Source organism: Myxine glutinosa, chromosome 4 (genome assembly GCF_964187855.1).
Source record: "Myxine glutinosa chromosome 4, kmMyxGlut1.1, whole genome shotgun sequence".
Lineage (NCBI taxonomy): Eukaryota > Metazoa > Chordata > Myxini > Myxiniformes > Myxinidae > Myxine > Myxine glutinosa.
The window spans coordinates 163,463,676-163,487,146 of NC_136264.1; the positions used below are offsets into that span (position 1 = coordinate 163,463,676).

A 23,471-nucleotide genomic window follows, 5' to 3' on the forward strand; every position below is an offset into this window, starting at 1 on the left:
GAGCGAGACATGGGTAATGAACGTAGAGCAGCAACGAAGGTTGGAAAGGGTGGAAATGCGAATGGTTCGACGGATGTGCGGAGTATCGTTGAGAGAGAGGAAGACAAATGATGAATTGCGAAAGATGATGGGAATAGAGCCTGTGATTGATGCTGTGAAGAGGAACAGGTTGAGATGGTTTGGTCATGTGTTGAGGAAGGATGAAAGTGACTGGTTGAGAAGAGTGATGGAAATGAATGTAGAAGGAAGCAGAGGACGGGGAAGACCGAGAAAGACTTGGCTAAAGATGGTGGAAGAAGAAATGCGGGCAAGGGGGTTAACAAGGAGAGATGCAGAAAATAGGGCAAAATGGAGAAGATTGTCATGGGGACCGCAAGGCTAACCCCTGCTCTAGCAGGGAAAATGGCCTTTTAAAATGCATGTTGTTGTTGTTGTTGTCCCACTCGCTCCATTACTGACACCTGAAACTCACCCTCGCACACAGCAACAACTTCTCCGGGAAATTGCTTGCCTTCGTATTCTACTCTGTACCAGTCTCCCACTACAATAGACTCATCACTGCTTTGGGTTACAACATCATCCTCGTCAGCCCTGTTAGTGTTGGCTTTTATCAGAACGTGAGACACCACGTCATCATTCACCGCCTTCAGGAAATGCATCTTGCCGATGGCAGTGATGGGCTTGGCCTGACTGAAAACACGCTTCAAGTTCAGCCTTTCATTCCTCCTCGTAATCTCCGTTGAGTTAACCTCAGTGACACACACATTCTCCATGGTGCTTGCCGCGGCAACGAAGCTGCCTGCGTTTGTGACGATGTTTTGGCGGTTAAGAACTTTCTGCATGACAAAGCGCTTGGCTGACCCACAAATCCCATCAACTGTGCCTTTTCAACAAGGTCGAAAAAAAGTTCCACTCGATGTGGATCTTGTGAGCCTCTTGAAGAGTACCTAGTGCTGCTGCCACAAACCGGTTCTTAAATTGTGACGCTGGGCCATCTGACCAGATAGAAACGGATGTGGATGTATATATATATATATACATATATACATATACATATATACATATATATATATACATATATATATATACATATATATATATACATATATATATATACATATATATATATACATATATATATATACATATATATATATACATATATATATATATACATATATATATACATATATATATATACATATATATATATATACATATATATATACATATATATATATACATATATATATATACATATATATATACATATATATATATACATATATATATATACATATATATATATATACATATATATATACATATATATATACATATATATATATACATATATATATATACATATATATATATATACATATATATATATATACATATATATATGTCAAGTCGTAGATTCTTTATTGCTTAGAATTCTGTTTTAAACGTCGGTCGAATAATATGTTTTGATCTAAAATGTTGCTTAATGTTTTACATAAGTAAATAAAGGGGTTTTCGCTTTGCTGGGGATAAATGGGAAAGTACTCGATGCATTTCGTGCTGAACGGATGGCTCGTCCTCCATGTGCCCTCTCGATGCAAGATAAAGCCCGGTCATAGATTCTCTGATTCGGTCCGCAGATGGCGCCTCGAGCCGCGGGCTGGCGGACGTTTATACGCGCGTGGAATGTGTAGTTTCAAGTAGAATGCTCGAATTGCAGATATAAACTTAAAAAACATTAATTATATTCCATATAATCATAGCGGCGCCTGAATTACAATAAACATGCTTCAGTTTGTGTTTAAAATGAGGAAAGGCTCGCTTCGGTCGTGTTGGGCAAATGGTTTTTCGTATACGTGTGCCCTTTTTACCTAGATGGTCTTATCTGGCTGGCCAAGCATGGTCTTATCTGGCCAAGCATGCACTCTTCTCTCTGTGAGTTACATTTTTCGTCACCTCGGAGCTTTTGAAACTATATCTGGTCCGAATGATAAGGAAGGGCTGACTCCCCCGAATGACAGAGCGGATGACGGTGGGGGCTAGGATGACGGTGAGGGACTCTCGCCAGTCGCTTTGTTCTCTCGGAGATTTTCTGATAATCGTATTCCTATATAAGTGAATGAGAATCAATGCGTTTCCAGGAAGGCTAGACGTGGCATGAAGCTGGTTCTTGCTGTAGATGTCTGGCTTCTTCCGGATCTGTATAAGTTGGTTTTAAATAAAAGCTGCGTCATTTCAGGCTATTTGTGGACTTCTTTTCCAAACGAAGAGCTGCTTCTTCACAGATGGTACCAGGAGTGGGGTCGCAACAGACGCGGAGGACGGGAAGCGGAACCCGGGCGACAGGAGGAAGGCTGCCCGAGGCCGGGACGCTGGCACTCTAATTTGATTAAGGTGAGCAATTGTTTTATACCAGAGGGCTATCTTTCCAAATTTGTACCTTGCTTCCTCGAACGGTTTCAGTCCGCTTCCCTGTCATCCGCGCTGCCTGCACTCGAACAGAAATTGTAAGTAAAGGCTCATTTTAGGCCTCAGAATGACGTGGCTTTGTTAAAGCCAGGATAAACAATTAAGGATACCAGTAAGGACTTAACAGTAAGCTTAAAGTTACAGTTAGCACCAGGAGGGGAAAATGAGGTCGGACAGCCATATAGGTTGAAGCCAGGTGGCCAAGATTTTTCCAGGAAGGAACAGCCCAGAGACAAGATGGGGTATGCCATTGCATGCCAGGGAACGAAGGGCTGTGGCTAACTTAAGAGGGCCATAAGAACATGGCCAGTAAAAGGATTTGCGCAGGATATCGGTAAAGATAACGTTCGATAAGGGTAACATTATAAGTTAACAAGGGAAAGGGGAAAAGTGAGGTCGGACAGCCGTAAAGGTTGAGCCAGGCCGAGAACTTTCCAGGAAGGATCAGCCCAGAGCAATAAGATGGGAAGCAAGCTAATGAAAGAAGGGGAACCCCTTAAGGGAACCCCGGCATCTTTCATGTTTAAGAGGCATCATTTTGCCGCGGTAAGACCAGTAAAGGACTGGGCTGTGTTAACTAAAGATTTAAATAATCCCTGGCCAGAGGAGGGGTCGTTTGCGCTTGACAAGTAAGTAAGCAGTTAAGCAAGTAAATCAGCGATTGATGCCGCTGGACCAGATGCCAGACCAAGACCCCCCACCCCCCCCCCCAAGACCTGAGCTCAGTCCCGGGGCTCTAGGCAACACCCCAACACCCCGCCCTGCCTTCCCTTTTTCACCTCAACCCACCCCGTCCAACCCGTCCCAAAAATCCTTTTCCTTGAATGAGAGACGTAACATGAATGAGGAAAGATTGTACATGGGAGTGGCTGGAGAAAGGCATGATTTGAGTCGATCTGATTTTCGCGCGAAGTCTGGGAGACTCACTCGTATATGAATGAGGAATGAATGTATATTGGGATGTTAATTGACGTGTGTATCTGGCCAATGTATTTGTCTGTATGACATATGCAAAGCAGAGGGTTTCGGTGTGAAGCTTTGTAAGTGGTCTACTTGACATTCCCTAGCGACTATCCGAGGGAACAGGTGAGGTCCTGAACTGAGTCCGGATTTTCATCTGTTTGGGAGTGTTGGGATTCGTGTGGAGGCACGAGGGTGCGCGCCAGGACGGAGGGCGGCGTGGCGTCGTCGCGTTGAGATGGTTGTGCCAGGTCGATCGGCGATCTCTGAATTTAAATCGGATTTTTGTCGTGTGTGTTGTGAAATTAACGTCTATCCGAGAATCCTGGCGATGTTCGTTTAATTAAAGTGTGGTACAAACCTGTGTTTCCGCCGTGCGGCTCCGTGGAAGTTTGGGTAGAGTTATTGTGCGTTCGGGCAGGAGCCGAGCGAGCCGCGAGTCACGGGTGTGCTGTATGAGGTTGCTCGGAGGATGTGTGCCCAAATGCATTGTGGGTCAAATGTCACGTTTTCAACAGAACGCTTATCCGAGGAAGGAGGACGGTCGAGGTTTCAACTGTCGGTATGTGGTGTGGCTTGTGCCAAGGTGTGGGCGCGAGGAGGTGTGTTGATGAAGCGTTGTGCGAACGAGGAGGGATGTGCGAAAGGTGCACCAGGTAGCAAGGGTGCTGCATTGTAAAGCATGCCTCGTACGGACGTTCCTGGGCGGATTGTGACGGTTGTTGGATTCGTAGAAGTTAGCATTATGCTATGTAGAGCCACATTAATGGTCATTTGTCCATTGTCGCCGGACTTGCATTACTTGTGGGATAATAAAGCGCTGGTTACCCCAATTTGAAGTTTGACCCTTCGAAGTTTATTTGACCTTTGTTCGAGATATGTAAGGGTAAGAGGTCAGAGGCAATTCACTAACCTTGGAAGAACGACAGGCGGAGTCAGTCTACAGGGTGTTGCTTTAACGACAGGATATAGAACTTAAATCTGGAGAGAATATCGGGACATATATTGTTGGATAAAACTGAAATCATGTACGTAATTAGCGAACAGAGAATATCGAGTTTTTTGTTGTTGTGGAAGCGTCAGGTACAGTACGCTTGGAATTTAATTTAACCGGGCCGAGCACAGTGACGTGCGTGATCGAGCAATGGGGATAGTCATGGTCAGTGAAATGCAGTGAAATGCAGTGAACATGCCCGATTTTGGCTTTGCGAGGCTCCGGATAGAAATTGGCATTTCGATACTGTGGATTATATTGTGCCTGCCCGGAAAGGTGATGTCCTGTGCTGGGGCTGGCGACATGCCTCTGTTATTTGTCTGTCTGTCGGTCTGATTGTAAGTCTTTGGTACTGGGAGGGCTAATTGAGTGCTCAGGCGTCATTGTTCCATGGAGGCAGGTACTGTGAGTCACAAAATGTAAATGTAACACAGAGAGATGGACAGGACAACAATGGAGTTTATATGGACGGGTTTGGGGCAGTTTCAATCTGACGATTACAGAGTGCTTTGTTCTGTTCACGAAACATGTAAAATTCATGGAGTTGAAGTGGTTTGCAAGAAGGCAGCAGAGTCAGTACTGGGATGCAACCTCGTCCAGGGGTTTTGGTCCAGCCTGCAAGGAGTACAGGGGCTTGTTTCAGGGCTGGGTCGCCAAAAATGGGATGCTGTGCCCATCTGGATGTAAAATTATCCATCAAGGACGGGGAATGATGTGCAGTGTGATTGGGTAAGAGGTAAAGGCCATAAAACACCAACCCCATGAGGAACGAAATAAATGGAGACGTCGACAATGGTGTCAGAAGCGGTGGTTGGGATCACATGATGGTTGGGATTGAAGAACAACCTACTGGGATTTCATGATGGGCAACAGTGTATGAGTGAGTAATTGTGATCTGTTTAAGTGTAAGAGGCGGTGGAGAAGAAAGGGGTGATGAAAAGTTATTTGTTTTAGCGTGAAGTAGGTTGGTTGCTTATTTGTCACAGTAAGATGAGAGTTGTGTTTTTAAGCTTGGTCTTTGAATGAATTGTTGCTTGGAATGTGTTGATTGGAAAAGTGATTTCTGATCGCTGATCCGATCTGGTTTTGAATTGTTTGATTTAATTTTGAGTTGATTGGAGGTAATAAGGATTTGTGTCGATTTCTTGATTTGAGTTGATCTGGAAACAAAGACAGATGGGATTAATGTGTATATCAGGAACATTTTGGAAAAGAAATATGGATATATGACATTACTAAAATATAACCAAGCAATTGAGAGTTCTTGGGTTAATGGGATATAAATAAATGCATCTACAAGTTGATGGTTTATAAAATTTTAGTTCTGGATGATACTTAAACGATGAACAATGTTGGCAATATACAAAGAATGTGACTTGTTTTTTGGGGGGAAAACATGTGGTTTAAAAATGGTTGGCTAAGTTTTAAAGATGGAGATGTTTCGCAGAACTCTTATGATTATTTATATGAGTGGTGGACTATTCCATGGCGAAGCATTTTTCAGTTTATTGAAAGTTGGATTTTGTAAAATAATGGTTTAATATAACCACAGTAGAAAATAAATATACAGATTTGGGACATTTTGTAAACTTTCGAATAATGAGAAGATTCATAAAATTCATAAAAGGTGGATACTGGGAAACCATCGATGTTGGGGGCAAAGTTATGGGTGGATTTGGTGAGTGGTTTTGGGCAAACGAAGATTAATTTAGATTTATCATAGTTAAGTTCGAGGAAGTTGATTTGAAGCCAGAATTTTATTTGGATGCCAGAAAGGAGAAAGGAGATGCTGAAAGCCAGAAAGGAGATGCTGTTGTCTACTCTGAATGACAGGTGGTGGTATCCAGGGCGCTGAGGAGTTTGTTCACGTTGTAAAGTTTGTTTATTTATTTGTTTATTTAGTTTGTTTATTGTAGAGAAGAGTGCTTTTGGGATTCCGGAGCCAGAGTGGATAATTTGAGGGTAGTAGGTGGAGTAGAGGACATCTTTGCAGTGCTGTAGGTGGTCCTTGTAGGCTTGGGAGTGAACTGATTTGGGTTTAATAGGCACAAGCTGGTCTAAACAGGGTGAGGAGGATGGTGTGATTGATGATGTCAAAGGAGGCGTTGAGGTGAGGAGGATGAAAATGTTGAGGTTGCCGGCATCAGAGGAGAGAAAAGGTCGCTGGTGATTTTGAGGAGAGCAGTTTCAGTACTGTGGCTGGAGCAGAATCCGGATTGGGATGTTTCATACAGGTTATTGGCAGAGTGGTGATGTTTGAGTTGAGTGGCCACAGCACGTTCCAAAACTTTTGACAGAAAGGGTAGGTTGGAGATGGGTCTGAAGTTATTTAGGGTGTCAGGGTTTAGTCCAGGGTTCTTCCAGAATGGGGGTGAAGTTTCACGAGTTTTTGGGGAAATCGGTATGTGAAGCTGGATTAAGTTGGAACTGCTTGGTGAGCCATGTAAATGGATTGGATGTTTCGTTGTTGGTCGTCTGGGAGTTCGGTTGTTGCATTGCCAAAGGTTTCTGTGTGGTGGACACACTGGTTGGCTGTTGTCTTGTGTGACGTGGGTGGAGATGTATCTGGCTGTGTGTGGCTGCCTGGAGGGGAAGGCGGCTACAGTGGTTGATATTGGTTGTGGGTTGTCCGGGGTGCTTCGATTTGCATAGGGGGTGAAGATTGGGATATTACATTATTTTAAGTAAGTATTGGCATGAGTAATTACATAAGTAATTATGAGTTATTATGAGTATTAGTTATGAGTAAGTGATTATTACCTTCGCAAAAGCGGAAGGTTATGTTTTGATCGCTGTGTATTTATTTGTATGTCTGTGTGTGTGTGTATGTTATTCGCATAACTCAAAAGGTATTCAACCGATTCGCATGAAATTTGGTGGGATGATAGGTTATTATCTGGGAACCATTTGATTAGATTTTGGAATCGATCGGGTCAAAGGTCAAGGTCAAGGTCATGAAAAGGTCATGGATGTGATTACAATATCAAACTTTTGGCGGGATAGAATGGTTTAATTTGAAACAAATCTTCCCGCATGACAACGTAGGTGTGGCTTTGCTACACAGATCTTGTAGTCTTTTATTTTGGCAACAAAAGTAGCTGCGGCGAAGGTATGCGCTCTACCGAGTGCCCGTTCTAGTTTTAGTAAAGTTACATGTGTCGCTGTGTTGTGGATCTGGGGACAAGCTAGTTTGATGGGTACCCTGGGGTCTTCGGCGTGTCTATGTGTTTGGCTGTCTGTTACACCGGACTCTTGAATGGGTTTTCATGAGACGAATTTCAGACATAACAGTGAGAATCTATTTTGAGCGAATCACAGTGGGTGAGGAAAACATTGTGTGTGACCAGACACCAGAACTGACCAGAATTGAAATTGGAAGTAGACCAGGTTATTTCTATTATTTGTTTATTCGTGAAAATAAATAAATAATAGGGGGAGGTTAATGGAGGTTAATGGTGGTTTGTTTGTGTTAATGGAGGTTAATGGTGGTTTGTTTGTGTTAATGGAGGTTAATGGTGGTTTGTTTGTGTTAATTCTAGTTGAAACTCTAGCTGAAGTAATTTTCGTTTATTTTTATTATTTTATTGATTTTTATGATTTTGATTGATTTTTTGATTTGATTTGAGATTTGAGATGATTGATTTTTATTAATTTTATAATTTTATTTTTATTGATGTTGGAAACAGGTAATGGGATGCTGAGAGAAGGATTGAATTTAATTTGAATTGGACTGGATTAAATGGGATTGAATTTAAAAATTGAATATTGGATAAAATTGGATCCACTTGAAAAAAGTGGATTAGGAAATTGGAGAAAAGGTGTTCTATGAAACTATGAATTGAATGAATTGAATCTAGATAGATGAATTGGAGACCTGTAGACCAGGCGTTCCCAGGAGACTTGTGGACCAGGTGTTCCACCAGAGGAAAAAGACCAGGTGTTCGTGGAGCACTTCACCTGCAAGAACGCCTTGGAACCAAGGTGGAAGGGACCAGTCCAGGTGTTGCTGACTACACCAACGGCAGTCTTTTGCGAGGGCAAGACCTCGTGGATCCACGCCACGCACTGTAAGTTGGCCATACAAGCACCAGACACTACACCACAGCAACCACAGTAAGGACGGGCCTAATCATAGGTACAATACTATTGATAGCGACAGCAGCTAGGGGAAACTCCGATTCCAATAGATGCGAAAACGAAACCCGACACCTCACCGTAACATGGGGACAAAGAGTATCACTACCATGTTTCGAACAGAAAGCCCTGCACACAAATTGGGTGAACATAAATTGGCTAGCACTGTCGGCAGGGCCTGGACGCGTTGGCATGGTACTACAAAAGCAACGAGAGTTCCGGGAAAACGGGCAAGCTAGCATTGAGACCTTGGCCCAACCAGGATACAAATGGGGAACCCCTGATTTTAAGCTACAAACACGCACGCGCCTAGAGAAAGGCATGACTATGCAGGTCCGGTGCAGCGTCTGGACCCCAGGAGCGGCCAGTGGCGAAACTAAACACACACCATGCATCGAATACATACTCACGCCACACCCCCAGGATAAGGCCCCAAAGAGGGGGGAAAACACATATTGGAAAGTGGCCAGGGAGGTGGCAACAATTCAAAATAGGACACACTGCTGGTCGTGCATGCACTTTCCCCAAGCAGGCACCACAGGAATACATATGATAGTGCTACCTCTGTCCCTCAATGACCTCTGCTCACAACCTATCGATTCCCCATGTTTAGTCACCACGCTGGAAAGAGAAGGGGTTGACAACGGCAAGAGTTGCAATCGACAATTTAATTATCGCCCGTCAATGATTGCCCATGTGGCCGAGAGGCCTGCCCCCGTCTGGGTCAAACCACAGAAAGGGAGGGTCTGCCTCCAGGGTTCCGGCCACTTGCGTATGGGAGAATCAGAATGCGCCTACACTCTCCCCGGGAAGCTGGGACAAGGGAGCTCAGGGATTACATTACGAATAGTACTGCAAGATAAACACAACCACAACATAACGGCTATAACATTCTCCAGGGGGGTTAGTAGGATTAATGGGGTGGTAAAGGGACTCCAGTGCTTATCCACCCACCTGGTCCCACCCCATGGGACAATGTTTATATGCGGCGACAAGGCTTACCCCTATTTACCAAATAATTGGGGGGGCACATGTTATCTGGGTTCAGTCCTTCCTGACGTTGAGATACTGGATGAGCTAGACCCAAAGTCCTTGGACAGGCGTTATAAGAGGTCAGTCATGAACGAAGATGGAACCACTAAACTACACGGGAGCCTATGGGAAAAGGTGTTCGGTTTCTTCTTCCCAGGAGCGGGCACAGTCATGGATAGTTTCCGGATAGACAAATTGGCTTTGGCCCTAGAAAAGGTGGCAAACGACACCGCTACGGCTCATGACATACTACTGGATACGGTGATTCACATGCGTACAATGGTGATGCAGAATCGGGTGGCTTTGGACATGCTCTTGGCAGAGAAAGGAGGGGTATGCGGAATTATAGAGGGAAAATGTTGCACTTACATACCCGATCCATCTGAAGGAGTGTCAGCCGCAATAGTGAGACTAAGGGAAACTAGCCACGCCCTGACAATCGATCGGATCGCGCGCGAGAACTCTTATAAATTTAGCTGGCTCACTGACTGGTTCCAGGGATGGACGGGCACCATAGTGAAGTGGTTATTGACCGCACTGGCTGTGATAATCGGGGTAGTAATTTGGGGGGCACTAATGAAATCTCTAGTCCTCCTCTGTATGAGAAAGTATTTTACAGGATGGAAAGTGAAGAAGCCGCCGACGACTATGGCTCTGACCACAGAGGCCGTCGACCTGAACGGGTCCTTCAACAAGGCAGTTGCGACCAGCGCTCCAGAAAATTGTATTGAATTTTGTGACGACTGTGATACTTGTGCGGATCCCATGTGGGAACTGGCTGCTGCCTGTAACGGTGTCTGTGATGACTGTGATACTTGTGCTATAAACCCCTTGCGTGTACTGGCTAACGCTGCTTATGTATTACAAGCTGACAGCTGCACGCCCCCTTCCGACCCAACTATGGATCTGATTGCGACGTTGGGTCTGGCGATCGAGGGACCCGACGTGGATATCCTAGACCCGCAAGCCGACCAGGCGCCCAAGGGAGACTTTGACATAAAGGAAGTTCCTCTCTTTGCTCCATATGTATTAAGTTCAAATGCTTCAAGTGAATCGGATTTTTACGCTCTGTACCCTGACCAGGAAATTGAGACACAAGATACTGACAATATTATGTATTCCCCAGAACAGCAGCACGTGAGGGACCTCATGGGCATGATCGTTGATTAACTTCGAAGATCTGCAAGGACTGAGTCTGCAAAGGGTGGGGGGAGCAAGTTCCGCAGGGGAGGTGATGGGCCCTCTGGCGGAGCAGAACCTCATCTGGACCAGACACCTTCGTTGTGGATCCGAAACGTTAATGGACTTTCATGTTCTGAGCCCTCAGGTTCAAAGCTCGCACCACACGACACGCTCGCCAAATGCACGGGCGAGGCGCTTTGGGCGCACGATATGCCCTTGGGAGATACCCGCATTACACAATTATTTTTTCAATACCCGCATTACACAATTATTTTTCAATAAAGCCCGATGTGGCACGTTGTCTCTTAAGATACTTTGTCTCGACGAGACAAGAGGAAGGAATGTCAAGTCGTAGATTCTTTATTGCTTAGAATTCTGTTTTAAACGTCGGTCGAATAATATGTTTTGATCTAAAATGTTGCTTAATGTTTTACATAAGTAAATAAAGGGGTTTTCGCTTTGCTGGGGATAAATGGGAAAGTACTCGATGCATTTCGTGCTGAACGGATGGCTCGTCCTCCATGTGCCCTCTCGATGCAAGATAAAGCCCGGTCATAGATTCTCTGATTCGGTCCGCAGATGGCGCCTCGAGCCGCGGGCTGGCGGACGTTTATACGCGCGTGGAATGTGTAGTTTCAAGTAGAATGCTCGAATTGCAGATATAAACTTTAAAAACATTAATTATATTCCATATAATCATAGCGGCGCCTGAATTACAATAAACATGCTTCAGTTTGTGTTTAAAATGAGGAAAGGCTCGCTTCGGTCGTGTTGGGCAAATGGTTTTTCGTATACGTGTGCCCTTTTTACCTAGATGGTCTTATCTGGCTGGCCAAGCATGGTCTTATCTGGCCAAGCATGCACTCTTCTCTCTGTGAGTTACATTTTTCGTCACCTCGGAGCTTTTGAAACTATATCTGGTCCGAATGATAAGGAAGGGCTGACTCCCCCGAATGACAGAGCGGATGACGGTGGGGGCTAGGATGACGGTGAGGGACTCTCGCCAGTCGCTTTGTTCTCTCGGAGATTTTCTGATAATCGTATTCCTATATACGTGAATGAGAATCAATGCGTTTCCAGGAAGGCTAGACGTGGCATGAAGCTGGTTCTTGCTGTAGATGTCTGGCTTCTTCCGGATCTGTATAAGTTGGTTTTAAATAAAAGCTGCGTCATTTCAGGCTATTTGTGGACTTCTTTTCCAAACGAAGAGCTGCTTCTTCACATATATATACATATATATATACATATATATATATACATATATATATACACATATATATATATACACATATATATATATACACATATATATATATACACATATATATATATACACATATATATATATACACATATATATATACACATATATATATATATATATATATATATATATATATATATATATATATATATATATATATATATATATATATATATATATATATATATATACACAGTGAAACCTTGACTTACGAGTGCACCAACTTACGAGTTTTCCGAGATACGAGCCGTCGCTCAGTCAATTTTTTGCTTTGTGATGCGAGCCGAGATCTGAGTTACGAGCGAGCGAGCTTGGATATAAAACACGTAATCGTCGAAAAACATGAGCGAGGTGTGCGTGTTGTCGACTTGGCGAGGCAGTACGATAGTAGTACTTCTACGATATGTACGATTTTGAAGCAGAAGGAGTCGATAAAGGCTATAACGCCAAGGGCGTTAAGATTATTTCAAAGCTCCGGACCTCTGTCCATGAAGAGATGGAGAAGTTGTTGTTTGTGTGGTTGACGGAGAAGCAGCTCGCAGGAGATACCGTGACCGAGAGCATCATCTGTGAGAAGGCCCGAGACATTTACGGGGATTTGGTGCAGCAGACGGCGGGAACATCAACGGACGAGGCATCGGAAGAGTCATTCAAAGCCAGTCGGGGATGGTTTGATAATTTTAAGAAGAGGACCGGCATTCACTCCGTCGTCAGGCATGGTGAGGCAGCAAGCTCGGATGTGAAGGCAGCTGAAGATTTTATTATAACTTTTGCCGAACTGATAGAAGCCGAAGGATACATCCCCCAGCAAATCTTCAACTGTGACGAGACAGGGCTCTTCTGGAAAAAGATGCCGAGGAGGACGTATATAATGGCAGAGGAGAAGAGCATGCCAGGCCACAACTTGTTCAGAGTGCCGGCGATAGCTCGCCTTCTCTTTGTGGAAGACACGGTGAGATCCTTAACATCCAACAACTAATGGGACGCAAACGGGGCGCCCAGTTTAGCGGTACACACATTGATGAATCACCCTGCCTGTGAAACACCGACATGACAGGTTATAGCTGGGTCGGGATTCAAACCCAGGCTGGACAGTTTAGAGTCAAGTGTGCGTACCTCCAGTCCAGGCCATCCTGCCAACTTGTATGCTGCATACAGGTGAAATATAAAGCGTGAGATATTTTTATATATATATTTCAAAAAAAATTGGTGTGGTTTTTGGGGGGCTGGAACGGATTAATAGCATTTCAATTCATTTTAATGGGGAAATTTAATTTGAGAAACGAGCAAATTGAGTTACGAGCTCGGTCACAGAACGAATTAAACTCGTAAGTCAAGGTTTCACTATATATATATATATATATATATATATATATATATATATATATATATATATATATATATATATATATATATATATATATATATATATATAGATAGATATATATATAGATAGATAGATAGATAGATAGATATTGTTGTGGTTTTGAGAACCCACACTCTTGTAAATATGACATCATTAAAGGGTTAAAGGCAGCACCTCATAGATAGGCCACAAGCAACACGTAGGTCACCATAGGACTTCAGTTATTTCATTAGTATGTGTATAGGCCATAAGGCCATGTTTCCAATAGTTGAATCTGCGTTGTGTCAATCAAATAAGGAGGAGGCCCCATTCCATCCATTTTGACAGCCTCCCTTTCCAAGCGACACCATTAAGCGCACCCTCCTGTCTGTACCCCACGGCCCTCCCAATTTGGTACGCTCCTCGGCCAGCAGCAGCAGCCTTCGCTGCCCGTGAGCTTGCTCAACGCCGCCATAATAGAGGGGTCAATATATGGTTGAACCCCAAAAAAATTGATACAAAAGGTTTTTCAATGGATTCTGGTACCATTGGGCATGCTAAATAACATACTAAAAATCTAGTAACATCTGACTTCCGGAAAGGGGTCATTTTCAAGATGGCGTCCAAGATGGCCACCAGGAGCTTAAAATGGCCATATCTCAATTAGTATTCAACCTAGAAAGGTGGTTTTGGTGTCTAACCCTAGGTTTTAGGGCCCAAGGAATCCAATTGAATCAATAAAATTACCATCAGTTAATTATTTATTGACAAGTCCAAGATGGCATCCCAAGGTGACATCCTGATCCACTAAAATGGCTCTGTCGAATAGTAGTCAACCTCGAGAGATATTTTCAGTGTGTATGCCTAGGTTTAAGGCACCAAGGAAATCATCAAAATTACTTAAATAAGCACAAAGTAATCAGGTAATCCAGTAAGCCAGGTTTACCAGCCCATTAGGCATTTGTTGTCTTATACAGTTAGTCGCTATTCATCGTCACCCTATAAACTGGAGAGCTATCATTGCAGGAGGTTATGAGTTATGAGCTCAGTCCTTTCCCTCCTGCCCTCTTTGAAGCCAGAAACGTCTTCCGAAAGGATGATAAGCCACAACTAGCTCACGCGATCTGTGATCGTGCAAGTGATGCCATCCTAGATTCTGTACCAGAAACGGAGATCCACGTCCTTGATGGAGGTTCACTCCTTCACAGAATACCATGGAAGAGTGGAGAAAGCCATGGTGAAATAGCGCAGTCGTATGCTGACTTCACCATCCAGCATTATGGTTCAGCTACGACCATTGTCTTTGATGGCTATGAGGAAGGGCCGTCCATTAAAGACAACACGCATCAGAGAAGAGGACACAATATTCATCCCATTGTCAGCTTCACTGCTGAGACAAAGTTCTCAGGCAAGGAGGAGGTCCTGTCAAGAGATATCAATAAACAGAGACTGATCGGGATGATAAGTGATGAACTGAGAGAAAGGTATTGCACTGTGGTCAATGCACCTGGAGATGCTGACGTAGATATAGTAAAGGCTGCAGTGGAGGCATCTCTTCTACACACCACTACACTGATTGGAGAAGATACTGATCTCCTTGTCTTACTCCTTTACTATGCGCAGGGAGACAGTAAGAGCTTTTATTTCAGATCAGACAAGTCCAAAGCTGATGGCAGTTTTAAAGTGTATGACATCAACCGTCTAAAAGAAATCCTCGGACATGACATGTGTTCTCAGTTGATATTCATCCATGCCATGACTGGTTGTGACACGACTTCTCGGATTTTTGGTGTTGGCAAAAACACTGCTTTCCAGAAGCTTGTAAAAGGAGACCCTGTCCTTCGGTCTTGTGCCAACACATTCACCATCCCAAACCAGACCACAGAGGTGATCGATGACCTTGGATGCCGAGTAATGCCTATCCTCTTTGGTGGCAAGTGCAAAGATTCCCTTGCAACAATGCGATATAACACCTTCAGCAAGAAGGTTGTCTCTGCTTCGTCTTTTGTAACACCCGAACGTCTGCCCCCAACTGAATCTGCTGCCAAACTTCACTGTCGTAGAGCGTACTACCAGATCATGGTGTGGATGGGAAAAGAAGAGGGTATGGATGCCATGAAATGGGGGTGGAGCCTGCAGGATAATCAGTTTGTCCCACTTATGTCAAGAATGAACGCTGCTCCAGACAGTCTCTTGAAGGTCATTCATTGTAACTGCTCCACTGCCTGCAAGACACTCCGCTGCTCTTGTAGATGATATGGACTACCATGTACTACTGCCTGTGGACCGTGCCAACTTGAAGAATGTGAAAATCCACATAACAAGTTTCTTCCAGAGGAGTCGGAGGATGACGATGAATAGCGACTAACTGTAGAAGACAACAAATGCCTAATGGGCTGGTAAACCTGGCTTACTGGATTACCTGATTACTTTGTGCTTATTTAAGTAATTTTGATGATTTCCTGGGTGCCTTAAACCTAGGTATACACACTGAAAAAATCTCTCTAGGTTGACTACTATTCGACAGAGCCATTTTAGTGGATCAGGATGTCACCTTGGGATGCCATCTTGGACTTGTCAATAAATAATTAACTGATGGTAATGTTATTGATTCAATTGGATTCCTTGGGCCCTAAAACCTAGGGTTAGACACCAAAACCACCTTTCTAGGTTGAATAATAATTGAGATATGGCCATTTTAAGCTCCCGGCGGCCATCTTGGACGACATCTTGAAAATGACCCCTTTCCGGAAGTCAGATGTTACTAGATTTTTAGTATGTTATTTAGCATGCCCAATGGTACCAGAATCCATTGAAAAACCTTTTGTATCAATTTGTTGTGGGGTTAGGTGAGTTTTTTTCGTATATTGACCCTACTATAAGCCAGGAAGTGAGGCCCGGAAAAAGGGGGCGGAGCGCCAGGAAGTTCAAAGTTTAAAGTTCGGAGCGCCAGGAAGAGAACAGAGAGAGGGAGTGAAAGAGCGGAAGAACAGGATTTTAGGACCCGTGGGCTGATGCCGTCAGGTCCAGTTGCAGAATCAGAGTCGAGGGTTGACAGAAACTTTTCCACCTTGTCAGGAGGAAAGGACACAGAGTCCAGGAGCAGCTGGGTACGACTGGGTACGGTGGGTACAGAGAGGGATGGGTTTGGGACACAAGATTTAGAGGCAAACACAGAGTTGAGGCATTCAGCTTTTTCACATGCGGAGTCAGCCGTGTGGCCGTTTGAGGTGAGGGGAAGGAGGGGGAACAAACACCAGAAACAGATTTGACCAGACGCCACCAGGATTTGGAAAAGGGAGACAGATAAGAGAGTTCGGTCCTGAGAACGGAGAGATATTGTTTCCTGGCTCTCCTGAGGGTGGACACACACTTGTTTCGGGCTTTGTGAAAGGAAATGAGATTTCCTTCCGTTTGATTTGCTTTCCAGGAGACGAAAGCAAGTTGTTTCTGGGCAATAGCCTCACCACAAGATTCCGTGTACCATGGACGGGAGGAAGGGTATGACAACTGAAGACGAGATGGGATAAATCTGTGCATGAGAGAGAGCAATTTACTTTGGAAGAATTCCCAGGATGAGTTGATGTCAGAGGCGGTAGAGATGGGAGACCAGTCCAGATGATTGATGGCTGCTTGAAGACCGTGCCAGTTGGCCTGAGTGAAATGCCAGACTCGTCGACGCTGAGGAGGCTCTCTGAGAATGGTCAGAGAGATGTCCACTTTAACAAGCACATGATCAGATGAGCCGATTGGAGCAGAAGAAGAGCAGCAGACATTTTCAGGGAAGTTAGTCATAACCAAGTCCAGAAGAGAAGATGCTCCGTTGACTGAGATCCGGGTCGGGAAATTTACAGTTGTGTCAGTCCCAGTGAGTCACAGAAGTCCTTTGCTGAAGAGCCATGGCTGGTGAGAGAGGTACCCACACCCAGCCAACTGGCATGGTGACAATTGAAATCACCACATATGAGGAAGAGAGAGTTGGGATGGGTAGATAGAAGTTGGTCCATATTCTCAGACAGCGAGATGTAGATGGAGTCATCACTGTTTGGTGGACGGTACAACACACATATGAACAAAAGGTGGGAGCGAAGGGGAAGCCGTAGCCAAAGGTATTCCTGGGGGTGAGGTGGAGAGAGGGCAGTGGAGGGCGAGTGAGGAAGAGAGTTTTTTATAAAGATAGCAACCCCACCTCCAGGACGAGGCTCAGGTCTATCGTGCCGGAGGAGGGAGTAACCTGGGAGAGATACCAAGGAATCAGAGACATCATGAAGGAGGAAAGTTTCTGTTGAGCAGATCACGTCTGGTTTGTCAGAAGCAACCTGTATGGAGAGATCAGTCAAGTTTGAGCGAAGGCCCTGGATGTTTGAGGTCCATACTGTTAAAGACGAGGAAGGGGGAGCATCGGATACAGACAGGGGGGGGGGGGGGGGGAGGTGGTAGGTAGAGTCCCTTTATACAGAGAGTTACGACATGACGATCCGGAAAAATACGGTCACGTGACTCAGGGGGCCATTTTGGGGCCAAATTCGCGTTCGCTTAACTTCTCGCGTTCGCGTGTTATGCAAGTACAATCGATTTGACTACCTACGGAAGCCTTACTTCACTGAAAATGCCGGGTTGTTGTGCATTTGGATGCACAAATAGACATGACAAGGGTTTCAAGATGTACAGATTCCCTTCAGATCCCAAAAGACGTAAAATATGGGAGAATAAAGTCAGCCGTGTGGGCTGGAAGCTGGCTTTGTCTTCAAAGCTTTGCGAGGTAGGTCAAGTTACTGTTCAGTCCCATGTATTGTATTCCTTTAACACAGGGAGCACCCGGTTCCCATAGAGAACGGGTTAACAAATTGAAATATTAACCTGTAATGGGATGCAGCCTAGACAATCTTGAATACATATTTCTTTCTATTTCTTCTTCTTTCTTGATAAACAGGCACATTTTGATCCTCATCAGTTTGAATGTGGACGTGCTGATCAGAAAATGAAGCTGAAGAATTCTGCAGTGCCTACCATTTTTTGCCATCGAAGGACCACAAAGTCACGAAAGTCTCCAAAAAAGCGTGACCAGCCTACAAAATAAATGTGTCCACCCAAGCAACATGAGACATCTCTCCTTGTAGACCATAGCTATGCTGCTGACCCACAACTTCAGAGATTGTCAAGTTCTTGTAAGTATCTTGTTTTACAATTTTGTTTAATGTTTAAGACTTTTTTGTAATGCATGTATGAATTTAAATTTAAACAGTTTGCCCCTGTCATGATAATAAAAGAGAGATAAGGAAAATCTCTCCTTACTTTCATTTTAAATCTATTTTTTGTTGTTGAAATATTCAAATTATGTAAAAGGGCAACAAGAATTTCCTTTGTTTTCTTTTATTTATGATTTCATTACTTCAACATACATGTATTTCTTTATTTTGTTTTAAACCCTTTGTTTTGGAAAAAAAAAGGTTAAAACGCACAAACCCTGTTTGTATAGGAAAGACCGGGGAGAAGTGGGACATATTTGTGATGTCATGAATTTTGCCCGGTAACTCAAAGAATATGAAGCAGACAGTTGCCTACCACTTTACTGGCAGCTCCACAGATGGCACTGTTTTTCATGACATCGTCTTGGACATCATTCAACGGGCCTACAACATTGGTTTCGATGTAGCAGCTGTTACTAGCGACATGGGTAGTGCAAATCGTGCTATGTGGAGGAGCTTTGGAGTTGTTTGCAGTGAGCACTGCAAGACTGTCAGTAGAATTCCTCATCCTCAAGCAAGTGATAAGTGGCTCTACTTTTTAGCCGATGTTCCTCATGTTTTCAAGAACATTAAAGCTTCGCTCGTGAACGGCCAAACCTTCACGTTGCCAGACAGTCTTGTCAGGGAGCATGGGCTGAAATCGCATGATGTAAACATTGAGCCTCTGAAAGACCTTGTTGACTATCAAGATGACCTGGACTTAAAGCTTGCGCCAAAGCTTACAAAGGCAGCTCTGACCCCTACTCATTTTGACAAAATGAAAGTAGGGAATGCAACATGCGTACTGAGCCGTGACGTTAGTAGTGCACTGAGATATCTGGTGGAAAGAGAGAAGTGTGACGAGAGCTACCTAACCACTGCATGGTTCATCGAGCTCATAGGCAAATGGTTGGAGCTGGTGACTAGTCGTCATCCAGTCCTAGCACTGAGCAGGCTCAATGAAGAAAAGTACAAGGAGGCCGTCACCTGTCTTCGTACTGTGATCTGCCTATTCAAAGGTGTCAAAATTGGACACGGAGACTGGAAACCAATCCAGACAGGGGTTGTCCTGTCTACAACATCTGTGCTCGAAATAGCAGAAGAGTTACTGGATGCTGGGTACAAATTCCTGCTGACATCTAAGCTGACGCAGGATTGCCTGGAAAATCTGTTCTCCGTCATGCGCTTGAGGAAACCAGTACCATCTCCAATGGAGTTCAAGTATGCACTCAAACTGATCAGCACTGCACAGTTCCTCAGTCTCAAGCGAACAGGTAGTTACCAACAGGATGATGGAGAATTTCTCGCTGACTTCCTCGACCAAGATGTGCGGGTCCCTTCTGAACCGAACATTGAAAGCATCCACTTCTCAGTCGACCAAGAAGGGGTATCTGAACTTGGCCAAGCTGAGCATGATAGCCTGTACAATTTGGCAGGATACTGTGTAAGGAGTGTAAAGGTAAACGAAAAAACGTGTGACTCATGCATCCAGGCAGTGATGTAAAACTCACATGACAAAGCACACCAGGCCGCAAAGCTTACCCAACTAAAAGAATACAAAGAAGGAAGCCTTATTAAGGTATCTGATTCTGTGTTCGACATGGTCTACAGAGTTGAACTTATGTTTCGTAAGGTAGAGAATGACCTCATGGACAAGAACAATGTCAAGAAAATGTTGATGGAAAAGGCACAGGAATTGAGTTCTGACATTTCTCTACCAGTATGTCACAATCTCAAGGAAAAACTGATTAATAAGTTTATCAATGCACGACTGCATTTTTATTGCAAGAAGAAAACAAGTGAATTGAAAAAGGAAGCCAAAAGAAAGAAGAAAGGAGGAGAGCTTGGGAGCAAGAGTATGGCAATGAGGAAACTGGCCAAGAAAGTAAAGTGAATTATTTAACTTTCACCTTATAGAGACTACAAGTAATTCCTGCAACAAGTAGTCAATAGCTGTCATTGTAGCAAAGTGAAAACCGTTAATTTTTTTGTTTGAAAACATTGGATACTTTGCTTGACAGTACATTGTACTGTATTTTCTATATTTCTATTTAGAAAAAGAACGTTCAGTTCACAATATGCCAACAGTTTGATAATAGCTAGTATTAGGAATCATTTCTAGAGAATGATTATGAATGGTTATGTTGTAAATTCAACAGGGCTGGACAAAAAAAAAAAGTCTCTGTTTGGCATTATTGTGTATTCGTGCATGCATCTTAAGAAATAGCTTGCCCATGTAGCATATCCACTTACCCTGTATTTGGTCTTGCCATTTTTTTTTTTTCAGGGGAACACAAAAGTTCTCAAAAAATTCCACATAATGCAATGAAAGTTTTAATGATTGTAAAGATAAAAAGCAGGAAGTTGCTATTCATATTGGGGTCTCAAACCTTACAAGACCTCTAATTTGTATCGTTCTTCAAAATGGTAGAGATAAATGCTAAAATTATTTATTTTATTTTATTTTTTATTTTTTTTTATTTTTATTTTGTATACAAGATCGAGGCTCGTGAAAGAGCGAACATTAATCACACAGAAAGACAAACCGACACATAAAACATTTAACATCGGGAGCGGTAGACAAGATGGGGAGAGAGGGGGAAGGACACAAACACAACATTTGAGAGCAGGGACACAGAGACATGGAGACATCGAGAGATCTGAGAGAGGGCGAGGGCTTTGGGGGGGGGGGCATGGGAAGGGGGCGGTGGGAGAGGTATAAAACATATGGACACTGCCAGGACTTCCAGGAAAGAAGTTGGAATTTCAAACAAGGTGGATCTGGGGTGAATTAGCGGGGGTAGAAAAGATCAAGGTTTTGGATGGGGGAAGATAAGAGATGGTGGTGAACAGCTGTTTTAAAGACCTGGAGGGAGGAGTGGGATTGAAGGGAGTGAGGGAGTTTGTTCCAGAGGCGGGAGAAAAGAGGAATGAAAGAGTGAAGGTGAGCAGAGAGCCGAGATTTCGGCAGTTTAACCATCAGAGGGTTGCTGGCAGATCTTGTGCGACCTGTAGGAATATTTGGGGGACAGAGCACAGAGAGAGCTGGGGGTGCAAGGCCGGAGAGGAGTCGGTAGAAGACAGAAATTCATCACATATTGCAATTTTGACAGCTATACGACGTTTCATTTATTCTGATTGTACCTGGATCTATTGCTGAATGTGGTTAACTGATGAAAAGAAAGCTGAAAAGGTTAATTTACAGTATGTGTGCATTGACCGAGAGCCTGTGTGTGTGTGTGTTTATCCCGTGTGTGTGCATGTGTGTTTTAATGTGTTGATGTTTGTGTGTATGTATGAGTTTATTGGCTCTGAAAACTCATTAAATTTGTTGCAGTTTGATAATGTTTACATTAAATTCATTTCTTTCAGACAAAACACACGTGTGTTTTAATGCCCCCCCCCCGCCCCCCACTTTTCCTATCCCCTTAATCGAAGAGGTTAAAGATTATTTTAGGTTACAAGACTACTTTGTCACATAGTATGTTCAAATTCTCTCCAGGCATCTTGAGTAACCCAAATTATTATTGCCAACATCGATAATGAGGATTCAGAAATCACCCATTTTCTCACTTCTCATCAACCGCTCATTTTTTCAGACAAACTAATATCCCATTATAGGCAATCTGGAACATAATGGAGCTAATACTCATAGACCTCCATCTCGATACAATTAAAAAAAAAACAAAAAAAAAAACATACCGTACTCCTTAACCCGCCCCGTGTTTGTGCAGTGGTGCATTGCATTATACACGCATAGCTCATAGTGCACTGTGCATGTGCCGGTTCAGTGGTTCCGCACAATTGGCCCCAAAATGGCAGCGTATCCTCAGTTGTCATAAATCTCTGTATAAAGGGACTCGAGGGGTAGGGTAAGATGTGGAAGAGGAGGAAGAGGTAGGGAGAGCTGTTGAAGGTGTGACAGAGATTTCAGAATAGCTTGGAGAAAGGGAAGAATGGGGTGGACAAAAGGTTTGATGGTGATTGGGTGAGGCGCAGTGAGGTGTTATTTGAGGAGGGGGGAGAGTGAGGCAGAAGGTTGGGGGAGATGAAGGTGAAAGTTGGAAGGGGGAAGAAGCGGGGAGGACGCTTTGAGGAGGAGGGGTGAGAGGGGAGTCTAGGAGGGGAGGAGCGAGGGAGAGTCTCGGAGGGGAGGGGTGTGGGGGGAGTTTAGGAGGGAAGGGGCAAGGGGGGAGATTTGAAAGGGATGGGTGATGGGGAAGATTTGGAGGGGAGGGGAAAGGGGGTAGATTTAGAGGGGAGGGGTGATGGGGAAGTTTTGGAGGGGAGGAGTGATGGGGAAATTTTGGAGGGAAGGGGTGATGGGGAAGATTTGGAGGGGAGGGGCAAGGGGGAAGATTTGAAAGGGATGGGTGATGGGGAAGATTTGGAGGGGAGGGGCAAGGGGGAATATTTGAAAGAGATGGGTGATGGGGAAGATTTGGAGGGGAGGGGGCAAGGGGGTAGATTTGGAGGGGAGGGGTGATGGGGAAGTTTTGAAGGGGAGGGGTGATGGGGAAGTTTTGGAGGGAAGGGGAGATGGGGAAGTTTTGGAGGGAAGGGGTGATGGGGAAGATTTGGAGGGGAGGGGTGAGATTGGATTTTGAAAAGTGTACGATTAATGGGAAACGAACATTTATTGCAAAATGAGTTTCTTGAGACCTTCGAGTCAAAAATACGTTTGAGGACGCTGAAGGATGGGTGGAGTGCTGGAGAGTTTAGGGAATGTATGAAAGAGGCACTGTAAGAGATGGAATTTTATTTTGGAATGAATAGATTTGGTGAGCAAGTCGAAAGCATCCTTTTATAGAAGAAGAAGAAAAAGGTGTTATAGTATACGACAGAATAGTTCTTCAGGGG

General features: G+C 44.0%; 2 protein-coding genes across 3 annotated transcripts in view; one reads left to right on the forward strand and one right to left on the reverse strand.

Moving 5' to 3' along the window:
• The window catches only part of LOC137425471 (sister chromatid cohesion protein PDS5 homolog B), a 258,555-nt gene that overhangs the window by 139,196 nt on the left and 95,888 nt on the right, over positions 1–23,471 (reverse strand). The gene's annotated exons all lie outside the window — the stretch shown is intronic.
• On the forward strand, positions 7,311–11,677 carry LOC144891849 (uncharacterized). Its single transcript, XM_078776691.1, has 2 exons — positions 7,311–7,874; positions 7,905–11,677. Exon 2 carries the CDS (start codon positions 8,753–8,755, stop codon positions 10,760–10,762), a length of 2,010 nt encoding a protein of 669 aa, XP_078632817.1. The 5' UTR covers positions 7,311–7,874; positions 7,905–8,752; the 3' UTR covers positions 10,763–11,677.